This window comes from Dasypus novemcinctus, chromosome 13, assembly GCF_030445035.2.
Source record: "Dasypus novemcinctus isolate mDasNov1 chromosome 13, mDasNov1.1.hap2, whole genome shotgun sequence".
NCBI lineage: Eukaryota > Metazoa > Chordata > Mammalia > Cingulata > Dasypodidae > Dasypus > Dasypus novemcinctus.
In genome coordinates, this window is record NC_080685.1 from 45,137,629 (window position 1) to 45,161,145 (window position 23,517).

The window sequence follows — 23,517 nt, forward strand, 5'->3', positions numbered from 1 at the left end:
GATATCTATGTCCTTCAATAGGGTTGGGAAATTTTCTACCATTATTTCTTCAAATATTCTTTCTGCCCCTTTTCCCTTCTCTTCTCCTTTTAGGACACCCATGATGTGTATATTTACATGCCTTTTGCTGTCATTTAGTTTCCTGAGACTTTATTTTTTTTCATCATCTGTTCTTTTGTATGTTCACTTTCAGAGGCCATTTCTTCAAGATCACCAATCCTTTCTTCTATCCCCTCAAATCTGCTATTATATGATTCCAGTGTTTTTTTAAATTTCATTTATTGCATCTTTCATTCCCATAAGATCTGCTATTTTTCTATGTATACTTTCAAATTCTTCTTTGTGCTCATCCATTGTCTTCTTAATATCCTTAATCTCTTTAGCCACCTCATTGAATTTATTAAAGAGATTTGTTTAAACATCTATAATTAATTGTCTCAACTCCTTTATGTCATCTGGAGGTTTATCTTGTTCCTTTAACTGGACTACAGCTTCCTGTTTCTTGGTGTGGATTGTAATTTTTTGTTGGTGTCTTCGCATCTGTCTTACTAGAGTATTTATTCTGGGTGCAGTTTTTCTCTTTAGTTTAGGGCTTCCTATCCTTTCTCCCTTGCTGGTTGTGCAGTAGGAGCCAAGCATGTGGTTGGTGCTGTAAACTGTGGAGGCTCAAGGTACCCTCATTCCACCAGGGACCAATGAAGCTTCTTCCAACTTTCTCCTTTGTCAGGGGTAGGGACAGTCACAGCAATGTGGAATAATCCAAGTGCAGGCCTAGACTGTAGTTGCCTAGAGAGGTTGAAGAAGCTTCACATCCCTTTTTCCCCTGCCTGGGGCAGGGATGGAGCTGCAGGTAAGGGCAGCAATCTGCCCAGTCTGCCCAAGATGACCATAGTTTTCCTGGTAGACTTCTGATTTTCAGTCTGTGCCAGTCACAGTTACCTTCAGTTACCTGTATAGGCTGGTGCAGGGCTCCTCAGCCTCCTCCCTGCCAGAGGTGGGGCTGAAGCTTAGTCTAGGGCTGCAGGCTGATCTATGGGAAAGAAACTGTTCCTGCAAACACTGAGAGTTTGAGTCAGCCTGGCTTCCCCTCAGGCCGGGGGTGGAGTCAGAATGGTGGCTAAGGGCCTCTTTCTGACTTGGGCTGGTTCACACCCAGCTGTTCCCAGGGTTATCTCTTAGCCAGCCAAGTCTCCCAGTCAGAGCAGAAATCAGCAGCCAACCGTCTCCTCCTCCCCCGTTTCTGGGAAATGGAGCCTCCAACTCCAGCCACAGAATAGCTCTTGGGGCAGCTCATGCAGCCAGAGTAGCATAGTCACCAGAGGAAGATAGTCACCGACCTCCAGGGGGATTGACTGATAATTTCCCAGAGAGGCTGGTGCAGGTCCCTGCAGCTTCCTCCCTGTTGGAGGTGGCACTGGGGCCTAGGTTGGAGCTGCAATATGATCTGGATGGAAAGAAGCCGGTCCCCACCAGCACTGGGATCCTCAGTCTGCCCCGCTGTCCCTCGTGCCAGGCTTGGAGTTAAGATGGCGGCTCCCGGCCTCTTTCTGACTTAGCCTCAAACTTTAGCTGCTCTCAGAATTATACTGTAGCTCACTGAATTTACTCATCGGTAGCTGAAATTGGTGCCCAACCATCTCTTCCTCCCCCGTTTTGGGGAAGTGGAGCTTTCAATTCCAGCCGCCAAACAGCTTCTGATGGCGGCTTGTGCCTCCAGTGGAGGATGGGCACCGGCCTCCAGGCCGTGGAGCGCTCTGCTTACAAGTCTTCTCTGCAGATGGGCAGTTGTCTTCTACTCCTTCAAAGATGTTGCAGGATACTCTTCTGGTCTCCTGAAGCCTCTAAACAAGTGCTTCAGCTAGCTCCAGAGAGCTCTGGGTGTTTGTTAACTACCCTGTAGCAGGAGCCGACTTTAGGAGCTCCTTACTCTGTCTCCATCTTGCTGGTTCTCTCAGCTTACTTTTAAATAAGATTATCCATCGTGTCATTATTTGGAGTGCTTACTGGCCAATTGATAAAGTAAATTTCTTTCTCGGTATCTTCCCCACTGAAATTTTTAGTAAATGGTAAAAATTCTGTTTTCTTTTTTAAAACATTGAGGGTCCCTTATCTCAACTGTAGGGAGCATAATTCACATTTATTGTGATGTACAGTGCGCAATAATGGCAGCAGTGAGTACTTGTCACTTGGTTCTGAGTCTAAGAAAATTTCAAATTCTGGAGTGTTCTTTTGTATTTGGGCATTAGTAAGTTAGTTTATACAGTATGTGGGTAATGTATTTTTCAGAGGTTTTGTTTGTTTTTTGTAATATGACAATTTGCAGTTCTTGGGCTACTAAATATTTTTAAGTGTTTGGTAAACCAGTTAATAGGACACAAAATAGTTAAAGATTATAAAAGTGATAAAGTTTTAAAAGGATGTTGGTGTATGATTGAGATTGCCTGGGGCTGAAACAAGTGGAGCTATGGAGATATGGAAAAACAGAATAACTGGGAGAGCAATGCATAGTTTCGCAAAATCCCACCACAAGATAGACAGGAAGCTGGACGTTTTCACCCATTGAACAAGATATACGGTCAATCTAGAATAATGTGTAGAAAAGGCTGTTCATGTAGACTGTGACCATGTTGGAGGTCAGTGATTTAGAAAGGAGAATATAGGCACATCTCTGTTCACTCACACATAAAATGTGTTTTATAAAGCTAGTTTGTAATTCAGTTGTCATTGTCCTGGATGGCATTTCTAATGGAAAATAGACTAATACTGTTAACCATAAATTCTGAGACCTGGAAGAACCTCCTCTCCACCCCCTGCCCCCTTTAAAGAAAAGGCTTGATTTTAGACATAATTTTGAAATATGCAAATTTTAGTTTTGGTTTCTCAACACCTTTTGATACTTACTTACATTACTGTTTCCTATTCTTTTCTCACCTTCTGTGAACCCCATGCTGTCCCCTCACCCCCAATCTGGGTTATCTAAACAACATTATTATAAGAGTATTTATTAGCCTCTTCACCAATGGCAGCAACCATTATTTCACTGATCAACTCCTAAACTAAGTATTAAAGAAAAACAATTTGAGTTATTTCACACCAAAATGTATGTGATTAACCATACCACAAATCTGTGAAATGTTTTTTGTTTTAAGTTTTTAAGTTTTAATCTAAGTGATTCTTTGCTCAAATTTCAAACGAGAATTAAGTGAAGTAGAAATTTGAATTGGCTTGTCTGTTGTCTTCTTTTGGATCTTATATATGCTATGTTTTGGGGAGTGTAGGGGATAAGAGGTGGTGGCTATCCCTTCCCTAATCCATCTGTAGAGGCCTGGATAACCTTCCAGTGTTTAAACTTCAGGGTAGCTAGATCAAGGGTGATAGAGAGTTTTCTTGCCCTTCCTACTGTAGTAAATAATCAGCTGCCTTGATGAGGCTTCTGTCACCCTGGGTAGCTTCATCCCACAGTGCTACCTCCTCCTTTTGTCCCCTTCTCTCTCCCTGGAGTGAAGGCGGTGAATTTTGCAGTGGAAGGGAAAGGGAAACCCATTCAAATAGGCTATATAAGTCCCTTTTGAGTCTCTCTTAGCTCTAGGGAGGAGGTTATGGCAATACTAAGGTCCTGTTCCTGCAGGGCACCTTCCAGCAGTATATCTCAGGAGGCAGCGATTGGCAGGCCATGACTTTAAGTCATCCTTAACTGAGCTGTGTGTGAAGGGCCAAATTGTCATAAGAAAGGTAGTTTAGAGGTGTTACTGTATAAAGTACAAAAAAACATGGTAAGTTGTCATATATTCCATAATTGGTTCAGATAATACATTTAAAATTTTATGAAGGCAAAAGAGGAGGGAAAGAAACATTTATTGACATCTGCTATATCCTAGTCACCTTCACCATTGCTTCTCATCTTTTCCCACCAAGCAGTGCTTGTATAATCTAGTGCATTCTACTTTTTTTTTTTTCCTTTTTAGTGCATTATACTTTTAAAACTATTTGAATTTTGTATTCTGTTCTATAATATAGTCTTGGTTTGTTCTAATGCAAAGTGTTGTTATTATTGAACAAAATTGATGCTCTCAAAAGATGTACTGTTTTTATTCTGTGACCTGGCACAACTGTACATGCTTCAGGGGTCCTACGCTCTAGTCTGAGAGCACAAATAATACTTTTGTCCTCACAACTTCATGAAGGGATGTTATCATCATTTTATGGGTAAGAAAATTAAGGCTCAAAGAGGGAAAGGACCTTAAACAGGTCTCACAGTACTAAATCACAGGGTTTAATTTCTCCCCTAAACTCTCTTCATATGCATTTTGTGATTTTGCAGAACAGAAAAACCAGCAATATAAGATATTTATCTAAAGGCTAAGAAAGGTTTTTGACTCTGTTCCTAGCTAAGTTATGCATTTGCAAGAAAATAATTTTAAAGGTCCCTTATAAAAATCTTGCTTTTCATTTCCTTGTGTGCATGTTGTTTAATTTCAACCTTGATGTTTGGAAAAGGTAAGATCAGTAAGACATTTGGTATACTTGAAGACTGGTTCTAAATAAAAGCAGTTATTAATGGGATGGAGCTCTTTAGACTTTTCCTCAAGTTTGGTGTACTCTTCTGTGTATCTGTACACATCTGATTTTTACATATAAAATCTTTGCCTCCAATTACTGGTCTCAGTAAACAATCCATTTTATTCTGCTGTTTTATTTAAGCCTCCTCTACCAACTACCTAAATGTATTGGTAGTATGTAGGAATAGCCAAGAGCTCAGATTTTGATGCCAGCAAAATCTGATTTTAAATTCTGACTCTGAATTATTGGTGTGACGGTTAAAATACCTTATCTCTCTGTGCCTGAGTTTTTTCATCTTTAAAAATAGGTAAAATGCCAACTTTATAGGATGTTTGCAAATCTCAGTTATTTCTGATGACTAGGATTGAATGTTTTCATATTGTAATGGCTGAAAAGTTTTGAGTTTATGTTTTACCTTATAAATTCACTTTAAATTAAATATATTGTTTGTAAGAGTATTTTATTTTTTATTTTTTTATTTTTATTTTTTTTAATTTTTTTATTTTTTATTGACTTTGTAATAATATTACATTAAAAATATATATGTGAGGTCCCATTCAACCCCACCCCCCCACCCCCCCTCTCCCCCCCCCCCAACAACACTCGTTCCCATCATCATGACACATCCATTGGATTTGGTAAGTACATCTTTGGGCACCTCTGCACCTCATATACATTGGTTCACATCATGGCCCATACTCTCCAATGTAAGAGTATTTTAATATGCATAATCATATCCAAGTGAAATTTACTTAAAAGTACTAAGTAATTCCACAGTTTACATAACCCATTTTTTGCTATAAGTAACAAACTGTCTTAAGATTGATTTGAGATACTGTGAAATATATAGCATTTAACTAATCTTTACTTTGGTCGTTAAAAAAATTTGTAGCTAAAGAATTTCCACACCCTTGAAAATCATTCTATAGGTCCTGTGTTGCTTCTGGATTTATACTGTTTCCTTGGTTTAGAGTAGGACTTTCTCCTGACAATTATGGTAACATTTGGTAAATTCCCTATCAGTGGAAGACTAGCACCATCTTGACAGCCCTATCTATATTCTGCTTCTACCTTGCTAATTGTTTCCTTGAGATTATTTGGATTGTGTGGAAAGCTTTTTGCAAAGCCTCTTATTACAGAAGTCATTGTTGCCAGCAGGAACAAGATTAAAGGTGCTTAAGTCTGTAGAGTTGTTTCTAATTTGTACATGTCATTTCAGTGGCATTTTAACAGAACTCTGTCTCTTGTTCCTCCCTTTTTCCTGGGTACTATCTCAAGTTAGGTCCAAGAAGCCAGGCCATTGGAAGAAATCTCATTTTATCCTAATTATTATGCTGGCACTCAGGAGATAATTTTTCCCTTCATGCTCTGCCAATTAATATGCAAATGAGGTGATAAATATTTATACAATGATTTAAATTATGCAGAGAGTGCTTTCAGTGTATTCTGTAAATGAATTGTTCCTGGACTTCAAAGTGCTGGCTGCTGTGCTAACGAGGAGAGATTTGCATAAGGCCCTAATCACGCGCATACTGATTAAGCTTCATTATGGAAACTGCCAGCTGCAATCTTTGTTTCTATTTTATTACAAAAAGGGGAACTTTTCATGCTTCAGTTGCCTTGACAATGTCAGTCCTATCTGGTAGGAGAGACTAAAACTCCTCTGAGCAACTGAAGTTTCCTTATTCAGTTGAAGATTGCTATGGTGTAACTGAAGTTGTATTTTGCTTCTCCTTCCTCCTCCCTCCCCACCCCCATCTACTTTCCACCCCCCCACACCCTTGTTCTCTTAAGAGTATAGATGTGTTAGAAATAGTAACACCTTCTTTCCCCCACCCCAAACCACTACCTGTGTCTTCCTTGCTTTGGAGTTTCTGAATCTTTAGAAGATTTTACAGCAATGTTGGACTGCAGTGACTATGTTCTAGGTGGGTACCAGCACAGTTCTTTCTTATAAGCTTTAATATGGAAATAGCTTGTGTGGGGTTGACTATGCATAAATGCTTAATCTCATATTCAGCCAATTGGTGGCTGCGGGGGGAGGGGGGAGGAGGGGGGGAGAGGTGGTTTGAGCTGGGAAGGAAGAAGGCATTTGCAAAGCACAAGCATACTTGAATTTGCAGTAAGTCCCTCCCTTATGACTAGCTCTTCTGGTTCAGAGGATATTTTCAGTAAATATTGTGGATTTAGAATTCAGCTTGAAAAGAGGACAGTTTTGCTTTTGGGAAATTTCTAATGAGAGCATTTCATGTAGTTTTAAAAACACTATTTCTCCAACAAGGTATAAACTGTACCTAAATATTATGTACATATTAATAAAAATGTTTGTATACCTATTGTGAATGTCTTACACAAAAATCCAGAAATGCGTAGTGAAAAATAAGGTGGAGCCATACTGCAGAACTGTTCCCATTAAGTACTAATACAGAGGGTAATTGCAGTGGTTACTGCAATAAGACTGTTGATTGATGTTCACATTTTAGAAACTATTAACTGTTTTCAAATTTTGGCTAATGTTAACCTTTTTTTTACTTTTAAAAAAATCAACGGTTATTCAGAAAACTATAACTTTTGAGTGTCAGAAAGCCTACTTTTAGAGTTTCCCCCAAAGAACAACAAGCCTGTTGGGGAAGGGATGTCCAGCCTGTGGGTTAGAATTTTTAAATAGATTGAGGCATTTTTGTATTTAGACATATGATGGCTCATGGTGGCCATATTTAGTGTTAATTTTAGTCTGTTTATATGTAGGATTGTTGGAAACCTCAAAAAGAGGATATGAACTCCAAGACCAATTTGATACCTTTTTACCATTAAAACCTTTACAAATCACTTTTTTTTTTTTTTGGTATGTGATTTTCCCCACTTGAAAACTGGGACTGCCCCTATCCCCGTCAATTTGCCAAGGATAAAATAAAATAAAATGATAATTCTGAAACTGTTTGAGTTCTTAGCATAAGGCATGACATAAACCCAAGCTCATATTAATATGTGTACAGCCTAGTAAAAACCACAATTAAAAGGGAGAATGACAAAACCAGCATATTGATATCTAGAATTTAATCCAAGAGCAACTTGTAACTGTGTAAGACTCACTATATATGGTCAGCTCAGTGGCAATATACCTGTAATTTTGGTATTGCCCAGAGGGGAAAATCCTCAAATTTCAAAAATAATTTATTTGTATTTATTCTTTTATAGCTATTAAGATGGTAACTCAAGAAGAAAGAAAATATTTTTAGCAAATATTTTTAGCAGTGTATTTTAAATTTAGAAATTAAGTCTATTGCTTTCAAATAACAGTAAATATCACTTAAATAACTTACCATCATTACTCCATTGTTACAGTTTATCAGAATTCTTGTATTTTACTCATTTTTTTTAGTGAAATGATTTTGTTAAATGCCTTTGAAGCTCTTGATATTTCAATAAAATATTCTTAGAAGATCCACATAAAATACCTGTGACATAATCTTGATACATGTTGAAGTTAGGATATGAATTAAACAAAGAAAGGCTCATGAATTACAAAATTTGCCTCTTTGTTTTTATGATGTCCATATATGTGGGAAAATTGTTACCTTTTCTATGAATTTTAACTGTTCATTTTTTCCCCCACTTTCTTTTTAAAATCCATTCTAAAAGAAACATTGAGCAATGTGTGTGCTTAATGGTATTTTCTATTACATTTTTTTGTAATCTTTGTTGACTTTCATAAAATTTTGAATAGTCATTTAGAAAGCTGGTTTTTACTAAGTCTATGCACCTGTTCTTTGCAAACCTTAGTATGCTTTCAGATGATATTTAAAAATTTTTGTTCTTTGTGATCTATTAACTTTTAACTTTAATTTAAAAAGTGTTAAATAAAGAAATTTTTTGGACATCTTCTCTGTTTTAATAATTAACTACTTCAGTGAATGAACAAAGTTCTAGAACTCCCCTTATTTTAGACCATAGACACATGAAACTGATCCCTTTGAACATCTTTGGAGCAAACCAAAGATATGGTAGAATTGCATAAGCCTGTCAGATAAGCACCTATTACAAAAATGACTAATATAAAAACTACCTCCCAACTTCTAGTTCAAAATGAAATTTATTGGGAGAGGACTCATGATTTTTTTCTCATCCCTTATGCACGTGCATAATATAACCATGGACACCTTCCTTGGGACTTCTATCTAATAACTGTTTTGATTTTCTATGTAAACATTTAAGCAGATGGCAAATTCTTCTCTTCAGTCAAAAAATCAAATACAACATAGTTTTAGTACTTGTTCTTAAGTGGTTCCTAACCCAGTACAGAAAAAGACAAAACTTGTTTGTCAACTTTTGTTTGAGCTTGCGGTGGATGTAGAATAAGACAATTATTTAATGTATGTTCAATTTTTGACCCTTTTGAAGAGGAAGAAGAAGGGCAGACTTGTTCTTGTCTCATCTCTTCTTTTGCATATCTTCTAGGATACCTAATGTTGCTTGGTGTAAACTTTTTACTATGGAAACCTTTATTAAACATAGCCAACCCTAAAAAGAAAATCAGTTTCATTTGGGATCTTGAAATTGTATAATTTCTTAAGAGGGTGTAGTTGTGATTCTAATTTGATATTATGGGATAGATCTGTTATACCTTGTGATACAACGTCTTTTAAGATTAAGGTGTGGATTTGACATTCTGTCTTTGACACTTGTTTAGTTTGGTTGTGGGGGTGAGGAGAATATAAGGAGACGTTTTTCTTAGACATGTTCTTCTTCTATTAGGCTGAGTTACTATCCCATCTGTTTCCAAGAATGAATAGCTTTGCGTATGGAAAAAGAAACTTTATTTGAGAATAATGTTTTTTTACTTTTTGAGGTGCTTTCTCATCACTTGTTTCGGAACATTTTTTATATTTCATATTATAAAACATTTACTCTACATATGAAACTCTATAATTTCATGTTAGATTTGCTATCTTTTTAGAAGAATCTTAGCATCCTTTTTTTTAAAAAGATTTATTATTTTTATTTATTTATTCCCCCTTCCCCTTGCCACTTGAGCTCACTGCCTGCTCTCTGTGTCCATTTGCTGCATGTTTTTCTGTGTCTTCTTGTCTTTCTTCTTGTCTTCTCTTTAGGAGGCACTGGGAACTGATCCCAGGACCTTCCAACGTGGGAGAGAGGCACTCAATCGTTTGAGTCACCTCAGCTCCCTGGTTTGCTGTGTCTCTCATTGTCCTTCCTCTGTGTCTCTTTTGTGTTGTGTCAGCTCTCCGTGCAGGCCAGCTTGCATGCTGGCCAGCTCACCTTCACCAGGTGGCCCCAGGAACCAAACCTGGGACCTCCAATATGGTAGACGGGAACCCAATCACTTGAGCCACATCTGCTTCCCTTAACATTCTTTAGAAAGATAATTTATTTATGTATTATATTAGGGCCCAGGGAATCCTAAATTTCTTTCAGAGAACCTTTTAGTCACAATTTCCAGTGTTTTAGCTTTGACATATGTACCCTGTGCTGTGCTTTTACTGTTTGACTATAACATTAGTTATCAATCTTAACCCCTTCCCCTGCCACAATTTGCTTCCCCAGTCCACCACCAAGTTTTTAAAAAACGTAAATCACCTCTGATTTATTGCAGACTCAAGAATGAACAATCCATCAGAAACCAGTAAACCGTCTGTGGAAAGTGGAGATGGCAATACAGGTAAGTGATTGTCCCCAGAGCCACCTTTTTAATTAACTGTCCACTAAATTATGACTTGTATTTGGCAAATAAAAGATCAGTTTGAATACTGAGTTGTCAGTTATTGTAATTTAGTTCTTTCAGGGACTGGGGCTGTGTTTGCTTAAGATTAAATAACTTTATGCTATAGATTGCTTCATTTTTTCGTTTCCATCTATCAGTGAAACTACAGAATAGGTAAGAGCATAGGCTTTTTTTGACTTAGGAATTCTGCTTATGAATTGTAGATTTGCCACTTACTTAACTTTGCGACCTAGGCAGTTTCCCCAATCTTTCTGAGAATTTTTTCAACTATAAAATGTGGATAATATATCTCACAGGTTATTGCAAATATTAAAAGGAGATAATATATGTGATACACAGTAACCATTCAGTACGAAGTTGTTCTTGCTAAAGGTGTTTATCAAAATAGTCAATGTTATCGACCCCACATTTAATATAATTTATATAGAAACATTTATTTCTAATATATACATATAGTATGTTTTATAATTTTTATTGTTTTTGTGTATTTTGTTTTTTTGTTTTTTGTTTTGTCTAATATATATGTTTATTTGGTAAAGTGTTTTTTAAGAAATTACTCATGATTAAACCCTTTATTAATAGAAAATTAATAAAATTATTTATTAAGAGAATCTTTTTTAAGAGAAAATTAATGTCATTTAAATGAGAAAACAGAGGCCCCTTGAGAAAGAGGTAAGTCCATAAAGAGTAAGTTTCTCCATAGCCCATATTCTTAGTTCAGTTCATTCCTAAGAGGACATTTGACTGCATCTTTCTCATCTGCCAGAGATAGTACAGGGACTGTCCCATTTCCGGTAAAGGCATACATTAAATATTAAACCAAATAAGATGGGAATTATGTTATTAGTGAGTTATCCACAGAAAATAATGGTTTCTAAAGTAAGAACCCTAAGGGAGGAAACCCTCTCTTTGTCTTAAATTTCCCATTCCTTTCCCCCACACGGGACCCCTGGTAACCTGTATTCTAATTTTTGACTTTATGAATATCCATATTCTGCTTCTTTCATGTAAGAGAGATCATACAATATTTATCCTTTTCTATCTAGCTTATTTCACTCAACATGATGTCTTCAAGGTTCTTCCATGTTTTGGCATGTATCAGAACTTCATTCTTTTTTATGGCCAAATAATAGCCCATTAGAGGTGTATACCACATTTTGTGTAATCTATTCATCTGTTGATGGTGGGTTCTTCCAACCTTTTAGCAATTGTAATTAATGCCGCTATGAATGCCAGTGTGAAAATGTCTTTTTGAGTCCCTGCTTTCAGTTCTTTGGAGTATATACCTAGGTCATATGGTAATTCTATACTTAACTTTCTTGGAATCGTTATACTGTTTCCAAAGTGACTGTACCATATTACATTCCCACCAACAATGTAGGAGTGTTCCTATTTCTTCCTATATCCTCTCCAACACTTGTTAATTCCCTTTCTTTTTTAATAGTTGCCGTTCTAGTGGTTGTGTGGTGGTATCTCATTGTGGTTTTGATTTGCATTTCCCTGATGACTAATAACTTTCAGCATTATGTATCTTCTGTGGAAAAATGTCTATTTGGGTCTTGTTCCCATTTTAAAAATTGGATTGTTTGTCTTTTTCTTGTTGAATTATAGAAGTTCTTTGTATATTCTGGGTATTAAACCCTATATGGTTTCCAGATATTTTCACCTACTCTGTATGTTGTCTTTTTACTTTCCTGCTAAAGTCCTTTGATATAAGTTTTAATTTTGAGGCAGTCCCATTTAACTGTTTTTTCTTTTGTTGCTTGTGCTTTATGTGTAAAGTCTAAGAAACCACTGCCTAATAAGGTTCCAAAGATGTTTCCCTATGTTTTCTTCTAAGAGTTTTATAGTTTTAATTTTTATGTTTAAGTCTTTGATCCATTTTAAGTTAATTTTTTAATATAGTGTAAGGGAGGGGTCCACCTTCTTTCTTTCGCTTATGGCTATTCAGTTTTCCTAATACCATTTGTTTAAGAGATTTCTTTCCCTACTGAGTGGGCTTGGCACCTTTGTCAAAGATCATTTGGCCAAAAGTATGAGGATTTTTGAATTCTCATTTCCATTTCATAGGTTTATATGTCTGCCCTTGTACAAATACCACACTGTTTCGGTTACTGTAGTTTTGTAGTAAGTTGTGGGTTTTTTAAATTTATTTATTTATTTTTAGGAGGTACCGGAGATTGAACCCGAGACCTCATACATGCAAAGCAGACACTCAGCCTCTGAGCTACTTCTCTCTGCTGTAATAAGTTCTAAAAGCAGGAAGTGTGAGTCCTCCAACTTTCTTCTTTTTCAAGATGGTTTGGCTATTCAGGGCTGCTTACCTTTCCATATGAATTTGATGACTGGATTTCCCATTTTTGTTAAGATGTCTGTTGGAATTTTGATTGGGATTGCATTGAATCTATCACTTTGGGTAGAATTGACACCTTAACAATCTTTAGTCTTATGATTCATGTACAAGTATTATAGTTGTCCATGTACAAGCCGTTTACATCCTTGGTGAAATTTATTCCTAGATACTTGGTTCTTTTTGTAGCTTTTGTAATTGAAATATTTTTCTTGATTTATCCTCTTCAGATTGTTCATTACTGGTTCATAGAAACACCACTTATTTTTGCTTGTTGATCTTGGACCCTACCTTTTTGCTGAATTAGTTTATTAGCTCTAGTAGCTTTGTTGTAGATTTTTCAAGATTTTCTATATATAGAGCCCTCCCTTTTTGCAGGGAGGGTTCCCTCTATGACTTTTCATTTTAAAAATGCCAAACTGTAAGAGATAATAAGAAATGAGAGTTGCTCTTTGTTTTCTCTTTCTACTGGCCACAAAACCTTTTAATTTGGAGCAGATGAGCTGAACCATTATAGTATTTCCCACTAGCATATTTTCATTTTAACCTGTACTTTACCTGGAAATGCTTGTTAATCTCTGAAGTATTCCTACCTCCTTATGTGAAACTGAGCTGTGGGGGCTTCCATATTTAGCTCTCTTTTATTTTGTCTCTCAGATAATGCTCCAAGTGAAGCTAGCCAGTTAGACTCCAGCAGTACCTCTTGAGTGGGGGAAGGGAAACATAATCTGAATTCTATATCAGCCACAGGCTCCATTCTGTTGTTACTCTGTACCCTTTTGGGCCCTATCTTTATTTTGTAGCACTGCTCTTTTATGCAGATGCAGGTGTTTTGGCTGCCTAGCTTAGGTGTAGAACCAGTTTGCAGAGACATGTGTTTACTCAAAGATGAGAAAACAGGGTACCAGGTCCCATTATGAGGCTAAGAAAAAGTGGACAGGACACCCATGCCTAAAGCACATCTTCATAGAGGAAACAGGCATGCATTTCTCTCTAAAGGATGAAAACAGACTGACAAAATGATCAGAAAACCCTGAAAATATCTCTTATATCAGACTCTTTGGGAATCCCCACATTTACATTAATACCACTGCTATAAAAAGCAGTTACAGTGGCTACCATTTAGTGATCATCTGTAGCATTTAATAGAATCCCTATGACTTGTTTTTTAAAATCTTAACCACCATATATGTTACCTATTTCAATTTGAGTTCTTAGGACAACCCTGCAAGTGACATATTATTTCCATTTAAAAGAATAAGAAACTGTGACACAAAACCAGATAGGAAATAAAGGCAGGATCAAGATTTGTACCCCTCATATGATTTCTTCCATGAACTGCAGTGAAAGAAGACTGAAATTTCAAGCAACTCTTTGTAGGCCTAGAACCATTTACAAAGATATGGCTAGGGCACTTGCTGAAATAGTCTTGTGAATTTCTTGCCCTGTTTTAACTTGGAATGTATGGCAGACTCATTCCCATCATAGAGCTAGCAGATGACTTTTGGTAGTTTACTCTTTGGCGTCTTAAAACTCTATGTGGCAAAGGACTGGCACTTTCTTAGACTTCTACATGTATCACCAGCAACAGCAGTTGTTTTTCTCTTTTCCCTACAAAGAGAGAAAAATTGTATTGCCTTTTCATAAAGAGTTACTGCTAATGTAATAATACATAGAAACTGTATCAAATTGATTATGAGATCATCCACTGTCCTGATTCTGAAGTGTAGCCACTTGCAAGTTTATTCAGGTAATTATATATTTACAATTTGATTTAAAAATGAAACTGCAGACTGTTTAAGGAATATGCAGTTCTTCAATTTTGCTTATTTGTGAAAAACAAACTTTTTAACTATAATAAAACCATAGTTTCATATTTTCTAAATTTGGAATACTTTTGATTAGATAATTTTTTTCCTAAAACTTTAACAGTTGTGTTAATTTTGGGTTGTGGTGTTTTAAAGAGAATGATATGCAAAATTATTTCAGATTGTGTTGGTATGTTAAATTAAGCAGCTAAATCTGACAGTATATACTTTTGTCAACTATCCCTTTTTCTAATTCACAGAAAAATCTATTGGTAATTTATTTATTCAGTAAGTGCCTATCGTTTATGTAATATATTATACTTGTTACTATGAAAAGATATTATTGTGCCTAGATGAAACCCTTGGTCTGACGAGTAGACAATCCATTAAGAAGTTAAACAGATAGATTTGCAGATAACTGATTGAGAGTAGATTATATGGTAAGTAATTTAAGAGAAAAGAATATAGGGAAACGGACTTTGGCCCAGTGGTTAGGGTGTCCGTCTACCATATGGGAGGTCCGCGGTTCAAACCCCGGGCCTCCTTGACCCGTGTGGAGCTGGCCATGCGCAGTGCTGATGCACGCAAGGAGTGCGTTGCCACGCAAGGGTGTCCCCCGCGTGGGGGAGCCCCACGCGCAAGGAGTGCGCCTGTGAGGAAAAGCCGCCCAGCGTGAAAAGAAAGTGCAGCCTGCCCAGGAATGGCGCCTCCCACACTTCCCGTGCTGCTGACGACAACAGAAGCGGACAAAGAAACAAGACGCAGCAAATAGACACCGAGAACAGACAACCAGGGGAGGGGGGGAAATTAAATAAATAAATAAATCTTTAAAAAAAAAAAAAAGAATATAAAATGCCATAGTAGTGTAGAAAGGAGTGTTTCTTTGAAGAAATTTGAGTATGTTTATAAACCAGGTAGAAGGAATGATCAGGAAGGAAGAGATGGAAGAAAGAAAAAAAAGCCAGTGGTGCAAAAGATAAAAGGAAGAACAGCTGGGAACAGGATGAAGGGTTCAGTTTAAAAATGGAAAAAAAGATTAAGCAATGAAAGAGAATTGAAGTGTAAGTTGGAGGAAAGCTGAGGAATAATTCACATCAGTTTAACTCTTTTTTTCCTCATGAAAGTAGATGGGGGTGATCATCTGTGAGGAAAGCAGGGATAATAACAGTAGTTACCATTTATTGAATTCTTACTATATATGCATGGCTAGTCACTTTATTTTATATACTTTTATGTCATAATTGTTATGAGACTCCTGTAAGGTAAGTAGCTTTATACCTTTTTTACAAATGAGGGAATTAAATTTCAGAATAGTTCAGTAATTTGGGATTGTAAAAACCAGGAGCCTTGCATTTTCCCACCCTGCCTCCCTAGGAGTAGATTGATTTAAAATGGATTTGGGGGTTCAAATAGAGTGAATTAGTTTTGATTTACCTTTATGGGATTGATTTGAGTAAACAGATAAAAGGGATTGCTAATCTGTTGATGGTCAGGCTCAGATTGAAGAAAATAAAAGTGTATATTATCTAGTCAGCATGATTGTTTCCCTGACTTAGTCCAGGAAACCAGGATTAGGAATGAAGAAAATGAAAGACTGGATTATTTTACCAAAATAATATCTTCTCAACGAAAAATACATATGGATAAAAGGGGATGGCAATGCTATTTCTTGCCCTTTTTTTAAAAAGCAGTTTTCTTCAGATATATTCACACACTATTCAAACCATCCAAAGTGTGCAGTGGCTTTCAATATAATCACAAAAGTTATGTGTTCTTCACCACAATCAATTTTAGAACATATTTATTACTCCAAAAAGAAAAACCCCATATCCCTTAAATCCCCATTATTATTGACACATAGCTTGGAGTGGTACCTTTGTTATAATTGATGAGAGAATATTAAGATTTTACTTTGAACCATAGTCCATAGTGTGCATTAGGTGTATTTTTTCCCATGTATCACCCTATTATCAACACTTTGTAATAGTGACATACGTTTGTTCTAGTTCATAAAATAATATTGTACTCATGTACATGTACATTGTACTAATAACCAGTTGTAATCCACAGCCAGGTTCTCTCTGTTATACATTCCCATATTTTATCCTCTAGCTTTTCTTTTAGAGATATACACAACCCTAAATTTCCCCTTTCAACCACAATCACACACATAATTCTGCACTGTTAATTGCACTTACAATAATGTGCTATCATCACCTCTATCCATTTCCATTTACAATCAACCTAATTTAAAAATTCCACAACAGCTCCCCATTCTCTACCCTCTTTCTATCTCCTGGTAATTTATATTCCAGATTTTAACTCTTTGAGTTGGCTTATATTGTATTTAGTTTATATTAATGAGGTCATACAATGCCTGTCCTTATGTATCGGGGTAATTTCACTCAACACTGTCCTCAAGGTTCATCCATGTTGTCACAGGTATCAGGACTTCATTCCTTCTTACAGCTAAATAATAGTCTATTGTGTACCTATACCACACTTGGGTTGTTTCCATCTTTTGGCAATTGTGATAATGCTGTGATGATATCTCTTTGATATCTCTTTGAGTTCCCACTTTCAGTTCCTCTGGATATATATAAGTAGAGGGATTGCTGGATCATATGGCAATTCTGTTCCTAGCTTCCTGAGGAACCACCAAATTTTCTACCACAGTAGCTGCATCACTTTACATTCCTACCAGCAGTGGATAAGTATTCCTATTCTCCACATCTTCTCTAACACTTGTTGTTTTCTGTTTAATAGTGGCCATTCTGGTAGCTGTGAAATTATCTGTCTTTTATTATTATTGTTGTTGTTGTTATTATTGAGAAGATAAAGGTTTACAGAAAAATGCAAAAAAACAGTGTTCTCATATACCCCTTGTTAACACTTTATATTAATGTGGTACTATTGTTACATTGATGAAAAAGTATTAAAATATTACTACAACTATAGTCTGTAGCTTACATTAGGTATACTTTCCCCTTACCACACTGTTATTAACACCATGTAATTGTATTGTACATTTGTTACACCCCATGAAAAAACACTCATTTATTTGTACTGTTAACCACAGTCCATCATCCACCATAAGGTTCACTGGCTATAAGGTTTAAGAAACCACCACTTACCACAAGATCTTAAAGATGTTTCCCTACATTCTCTTGTAGGAGTTTTATGGTTCTAGCTTTTATATCCAGTTTGAATTAATTTTTGTGTAAGGTGTGAGGTAGAGGTAGATCCTCTCTTTTTTGGCTGTGGATATCCAGTTTTTCCAGCACCATTTGTTGAATAGACTATTTTCTGACTCAGCTGAGTGGACTTGACCACCTTGTCAAAAATCCCTTGATTGAGGGTAGGTAAGGATCTGTTTCTGAGTTCTCGATTCAGTTCCATTAGTCAATATGTCTATCCTTATGCCAAAACTATGCTATTTTTACCACTGTAGCTAAGTAATATGCTTTAAAGTCAGGAAGTGAGAATCCTCCAACTTAGTTCTTTTTTAAAATATTTTTGCCTATTTGGGGCTCCTGACCCTTCCAAATAAATTTGATAATTAGATTTCCAATTTCTGCAAAAAAGACTGTTGGAATTTTTATTGGTATTCCACTGAATGTGTAAATCAATTTGGGTAGAATTGACATCTTTATGATATTTAGCCTTACAATCCATGAACATGCTATGTCCTTCCATTTATTTCAGTCTTTGATTTGTCTTAGCAATATTTTATAGTTTTCTGAAAGTCCTTTATTTACATTCTTGGCTATTCCTTAGTATTTGATTCTTTTAGTATAGAAACACTACTGATTTTTGCATATTAATCTTGTATCCCACCACTCTGCTGAATTTATTAGCTCCAGTAGCTTTGTTTTAGATTTTTCAGGATTTTCTGTATATAGGATCATATCCTTTGTGAATAGCAAAGGTTTTACTTCTTCCTTTCCAATTTGGATGCCTTTTCTTTCCTTTTTTTGCCTGATTGCTCTAGCTAGAACTTCTGGCACAATATTGAATAACAGTGGTGACAGTGTGCATTCTTGTCTTGTACCCAATCTCAATGGGAAAGTTTTCAGTCTTTGACTGTTGAGTATAATGTAGGCTGTCAGTTTTTCATATATGCACTTCTTCATATCAAGAAACTTTCCTTCTATTCCTGTCTTTCAGAGTGTTTTTATTACGAAAGGAAGCTGTATTTGTCAATTGCCTTTTCTACATTAATTGAGATGATCGTGATTTTTCTTCTTTGACTTATTTGCAAGGTGTAACACTAATTGATTTTCTTGTGTTGGATCCACCCTTGCATTCCTGGGATAAAACCCACTAGGTCATGGTGTATAATTCTTTTAATGTGCTGCTGAATTAAATTTGCTGGTATTTTGTTGAGGATTTTTGAATCTATATTCATTAGAAAAATTGGTCTGTATTTTTCTAGTAATATCTTTATCTGTCTTTAGTATTAGAGTGATGTTGGCTTCATAGAATGAGTTAAGTACTGTTCCTTCCTGTGTTAGTTACGGTTCTCTAGGGAAACAGGTGATATCTGTAAGTACTATGAGATCTAATAAAATTATCTCACATGATTGTGTGGATGCCCAAATCCAGATTCTTTGGGGCAGGCTGCAAATTAGGTACTCTGATGAAGGTCCTCATTGAGTTCCCCAGGAGACGCTGGCTATCTGAAATAGAGCTGGGAATTCTCTCTCTGAATGATGCAATCACTTCTCCTTTTAAGGCCTTCAGCTGATTGGATGAGACCTCACTCATTGCTGATGTCAGTATCCTCAGGTGATTATAGATGCAACCAGCCATCTGTGCAATCAACTCACTGGTGATTAAAGGCCATGCAATGCCCATGTATTACAGTTAGCCCTGTGCTTGTTTGATCAAACACCTGGGCACCATTACCTGGCTGAGTTGACACATTAGCCTAACCATCACACCTTTTATTTCAGTTTTTGGAAGAGTTTGAGCAGGATTGGCATTAATTCTTCTTGGAATGATTGGCAGAATTCACCTTTGAAGCCAATGGTTCTAGGCTTTTGTTTGTTGGCAGGTTTTGATGACTGACTCAGTTTTGTTGCTTGTAGTTCATCTGTTGACGTCTATTTCTTCTCAAGTCCATGTCAGTTGTTCTTGTGTTTCCAGGAATATGTCCATTTCATCTAAGTTGTATAATTTGTTATAATACAGTTTTTCATATTATCCTCTTATAATCCTTTTTATTTCTGTGGGGTCAGTAGTGATGTCCCCCCTCTCATTTTGATTTTATCTATTTACATCTTCTCTCTTTTTTCTTTGTCATTCTAGCTAATATTAGGTTTGTGAATTTTATTGATCTTCTCAAAGAAACAGTTTGTTGATTCTATTTTTTTTATTCTCAATTTCATTTTTTTCTGCTCTTTATTTATTTCCTTCTGCTTGCTTTGTGGTTAGTTTGCTGTACTTTTTCTCGTTCTTCCAGTTGTGCAGTTAGTTCTTAGATCTTAGTTCTTCTGTTTTAATGAAGGCATTTAGCACTATGAATTTCTCTCTCAGTACTGCCTTCACTGTATCCCATAACTTTTAATATATAGTGTAGTGTTCTCGTTTTCATTCATCTGAAGGTATTTACAGATTTCTCTTGCTAGTTCTTCAAACCACTGATTGTTTAAGAGTGTGCTCCATATATTGTGAGTTTTCCAGTTTACCACCTATTATTGATTTCCAGCTTCATTCCCTTATGATCAGAGAAAGTGCTTAGTATAATTTCAGTCTTTTTAAATTTCTTGATACTTGTTTTGTGACCCAAAATATTGTCTGTCCTGGAGAATGATCCATGAGCCCATGAGCACTTGACAAGAATGTATATCCTGCTCTTTTGGCGTGCAATGTTCTGTATAAGTCTGTTAGGTCTAGTTCATTTATTTTATTATTCAAGTTCTCTGCTTCCTTATTGATCCTCTCTAGATGTTCTATCTATTGATGAGAGTGGTGTATTGAAGTCTCCAGCTGTTATCGTAGAGACGTCTACAATTTATTTATTTATTATACAAATGAATTGATTTTCTCCTGCTTTCAGGATTCTGTCTTTATCTTTGGCATTTGACATTTTGATTATTTTGCCTTTCAGGTAGGTCTTTTGGGTTTTTTCCTGTTTTGAGTATATTGCCCTTCTTGAATATGTATTTTTATGTCTTTCTTAAGATTTGGGAAATTTTTAGCTATTATTTCCTCAAATATTCTTTCTGCCTCCTTTCCCTTCTCTTCTCTTTCTTGGATACCCATGATGCATATGTTTGTGTGCTTCATGTGGTTCCTCTAATCCTTGAGACACACTGCTAAATTTTTTTTAATTCTCTATACGTTCTTCTGACTGTATGATTTTGATTGTCCTGTCTTCTAGTTTGCTGATTCTTTCTTCTTTCTGTTCAAATCTGCTGTTGTATGCCTCCAGTGTATTTTTTAAGATTTATTTTTTTTATTTATTTCTCCCCATCCCCTTGTTGTTTATCACTTGCTGTGTCTATTTGTCTTCCTTCTTTAGGAGGCACTGGGAGCCAAATCCAAGACCTCTGATGTGGGAGGGAGGTGCCTAATCACTTGAGCCACCTCCATTCCCTACCTTGTTGTGTTTCTCATTATGATTTTCCTCCCTGTATCTCTTGTGTCATCCTGTTGCATCAGCTTTCCGCACCTGCCCATTGCATCAGCTGGCTGTCTTTAGGAGGCACCAGGATCCATACCAGTGACCTCCCATGTGGTAGGCAGGAGCCCAGTCACCTGAGTCACATCTGCTTCCCCCTTTAGTATAGTTTTAGTCTCTACTATTGTGCTTTTCATCTCCATAATTTGTTTCTTTTTTTTTTTATGATTTATTTATTTATTTATTACCCCCCTTGTGGCTTATTCCTTTTCTTTTGCTGTCTTTTCTCTGTGTCCATTCACTGCTTTTTTTTTTTTTTTCTGTATCTGCTCATCTCCCTTTTGTTGCATCATCTTTCTGCACCAGCTCTCCGCAGCGCAGGGGCCATCAGCTCTCCATGGTGCACGGGCCAGCTTTTGCCTTCACATGGAGGGACCGAACCCAGAGCCTCCCATATGGTAGGCGGGAACCCAACTGATTGAGCCACAACCACTTCCCTCTCTGTTTCTTTTTATGTTCACACATTGTCTTCTTAATATCCTTGATCTCTTTATGCATATTTTCCTTCACCTTCTTGAGTTGATTTAGGAAATTTCTTTGGACTTCTTTGATTAGTTCCAAATTCTGTATCCCCTCTGAAGTCTTAATCTGTTCCTTTGATTGAGCCATATTTCCCTGTTTGTTAGTATGCCTTGAAATTTTTTGCTATCTAGGCATCTGGTTATCTTGATGATTTAACTCTGAACATCATTGTTCCCTTGTCTAGGATTTTATTGTTGATTGGCTTTGTGTTTAGGCTCTTCTTTGACTCTTGGTTCAACTTATTCTCGTCCTTCAGAATAGCTCCTGTTTAACTAATCAGATTTTCTCAAATCTTCCTCACCTGATTCTTGCCCTGGATACGTGATATACTTTTTAAGATTCTATTTTTTGTGTAATTGTTTTACCTCCAGAAGAAAACTTCCTTTCCTCTGTTCCTTCTTAAAGAGTCTTGATCTGTTCTGTGTTTGTGAAGAATTTTCTACTCAGCTACTGTGGTTTGTTTAAATTTTCTCCCTTATTAGTGCTCTGTTTTCCTTACCTTTTTCAGTTCTAGGACCCTCTTGTCTTACAGCAGTTCTATTTAAACCCCCACCACTCCCTTTTGTTTTTGGTTTCTTCCTCCTCAGGACATCTCACCCTTGTGGGCCAGATGAATTAATCCCAAAAGGTGGGTCACTTCAGAAAAGTTTATTTTGTGTTAGGTGATCTAGTCAACAGAAACTGGATTGAGTGAACACAACACTTTCCAGCTGCAGCCTTACCAGTGTCTCAGTTCCTGGGGGCGTTGTGTAAGTTGCACTCCACAGTGGCTTGTGGTCTACCCTGGTCTCTGGACTTGGTTCCCTGTGCCTGGCTATGTTTGGGGTTCTTACTTACTGCTGTGGGCTCTATAGTCTGTGTGGGAGGTGGGAGGGATCTGGGTCACTGTCTCTGAGCAACTCCCAAGCTGTGAGGAATTGAGTGAGGGAGAGGAAGTGGAGATGATCGGGGCCAGAAGTTTCCTACCTGATATTATTTTCTCTTCGATTCAGTGTTTGTGGAGTCCTTCTCCAGTCTCTGCCATTTTCCAGATTTCTAAGACAGTGGAATTTGTCGTTTTATTCGCTGAATCTCTAGGAAGGTTTTTTCAGGGAATGTCTTATATTGCCATGTAATGGTGTCCTATAAGCTGCTTTTTGAATTAAGGTATAGTAAATTTATTGAATTAGTGCTTACCAGGTGCAGGAAGAGAAGAAATTGAGAAGGATAAAACTGGAGGGTCAAATTTTAAAAAAAGATAAAGCAGGACAAATTGGCATGAAAGTCAGCTTGGTATGGCAGTTTGATATTGTTTATAAATTCCAAAAATAGATATTGGATTATGTTTGTAAACCAGTCTGCCCCTCCAGACATATTAGCTTATGTCAGATTCAGAGGTATCACTTTTAATGGATTAAATTATAATTAGGACTTTGATTGGGCTACATCAGCAGGGTGTTGAGTTATCACCCCTTTGTGGGCAGGAACTCACAGAGAAAGACATAGCAAGGGACAGAGTTGGGAATTTTGAGCTGGAGTCTGGGTAGTGAACACAGAGAAATATAGATGGCTCCTTAGACATGGCAGAAGCCCTGGGGAGAGACACAGAGCAGTTTGCCTGATAGTTTACAGCTGAGCCCAGAGAGAAATTGACTCTGGGAAGACAGGAACCTAAGAAGCCTGAACTCTTGGCAGATGTCAGCAGCTATCTTGCCCCAACATGTGACAGTAGACTTCGGTGAGGGAAGTAACTTTATGCTTTATGGCCTGGTAACTATAAGCTTCTACCGCAAATAAATACCCTTTATAAAAGCCAACAGATTTCTGGTATTTTGCATCCGCACCCCTTTGGCTTATTAATACATCTGGT

The 23,517-nt window shown here is 36.8% G+C and overlaps 1 protein-coding gene across 6 annotated transcripts in view; it reads left to right on the top strand.

The window, feature by feature from the left end:
- The window catches only part of POU2F1 (POU class 2 homeobox 1), a 228,439-nt gene that overhangs the window by 92,194 nt on the left and 112,728 nt on the right, over positions 1–23,517 (top strand). For 5 of the 6 annotated variants that reach the window (XM_004464714.5, XM_004464715.5, XM_071207557.1 and 2 more), the window contains one exon: positions 10,175–10,240. In XM_004464714.5, coding sequence (XP_004464771.1) covers positions 10,183–10,240 — 58 coding nt within the window. In that variant the 5' untranslated portion in view covers positions 10,175–10,182. Of the gene's footprint in view, positions 1–6,182; positions 6,489–10,174; positions 10,241–23,517 lie in introns of those variants that run through there. The other variant, XM_058310068.2, reaches the window with a different exon arrangement.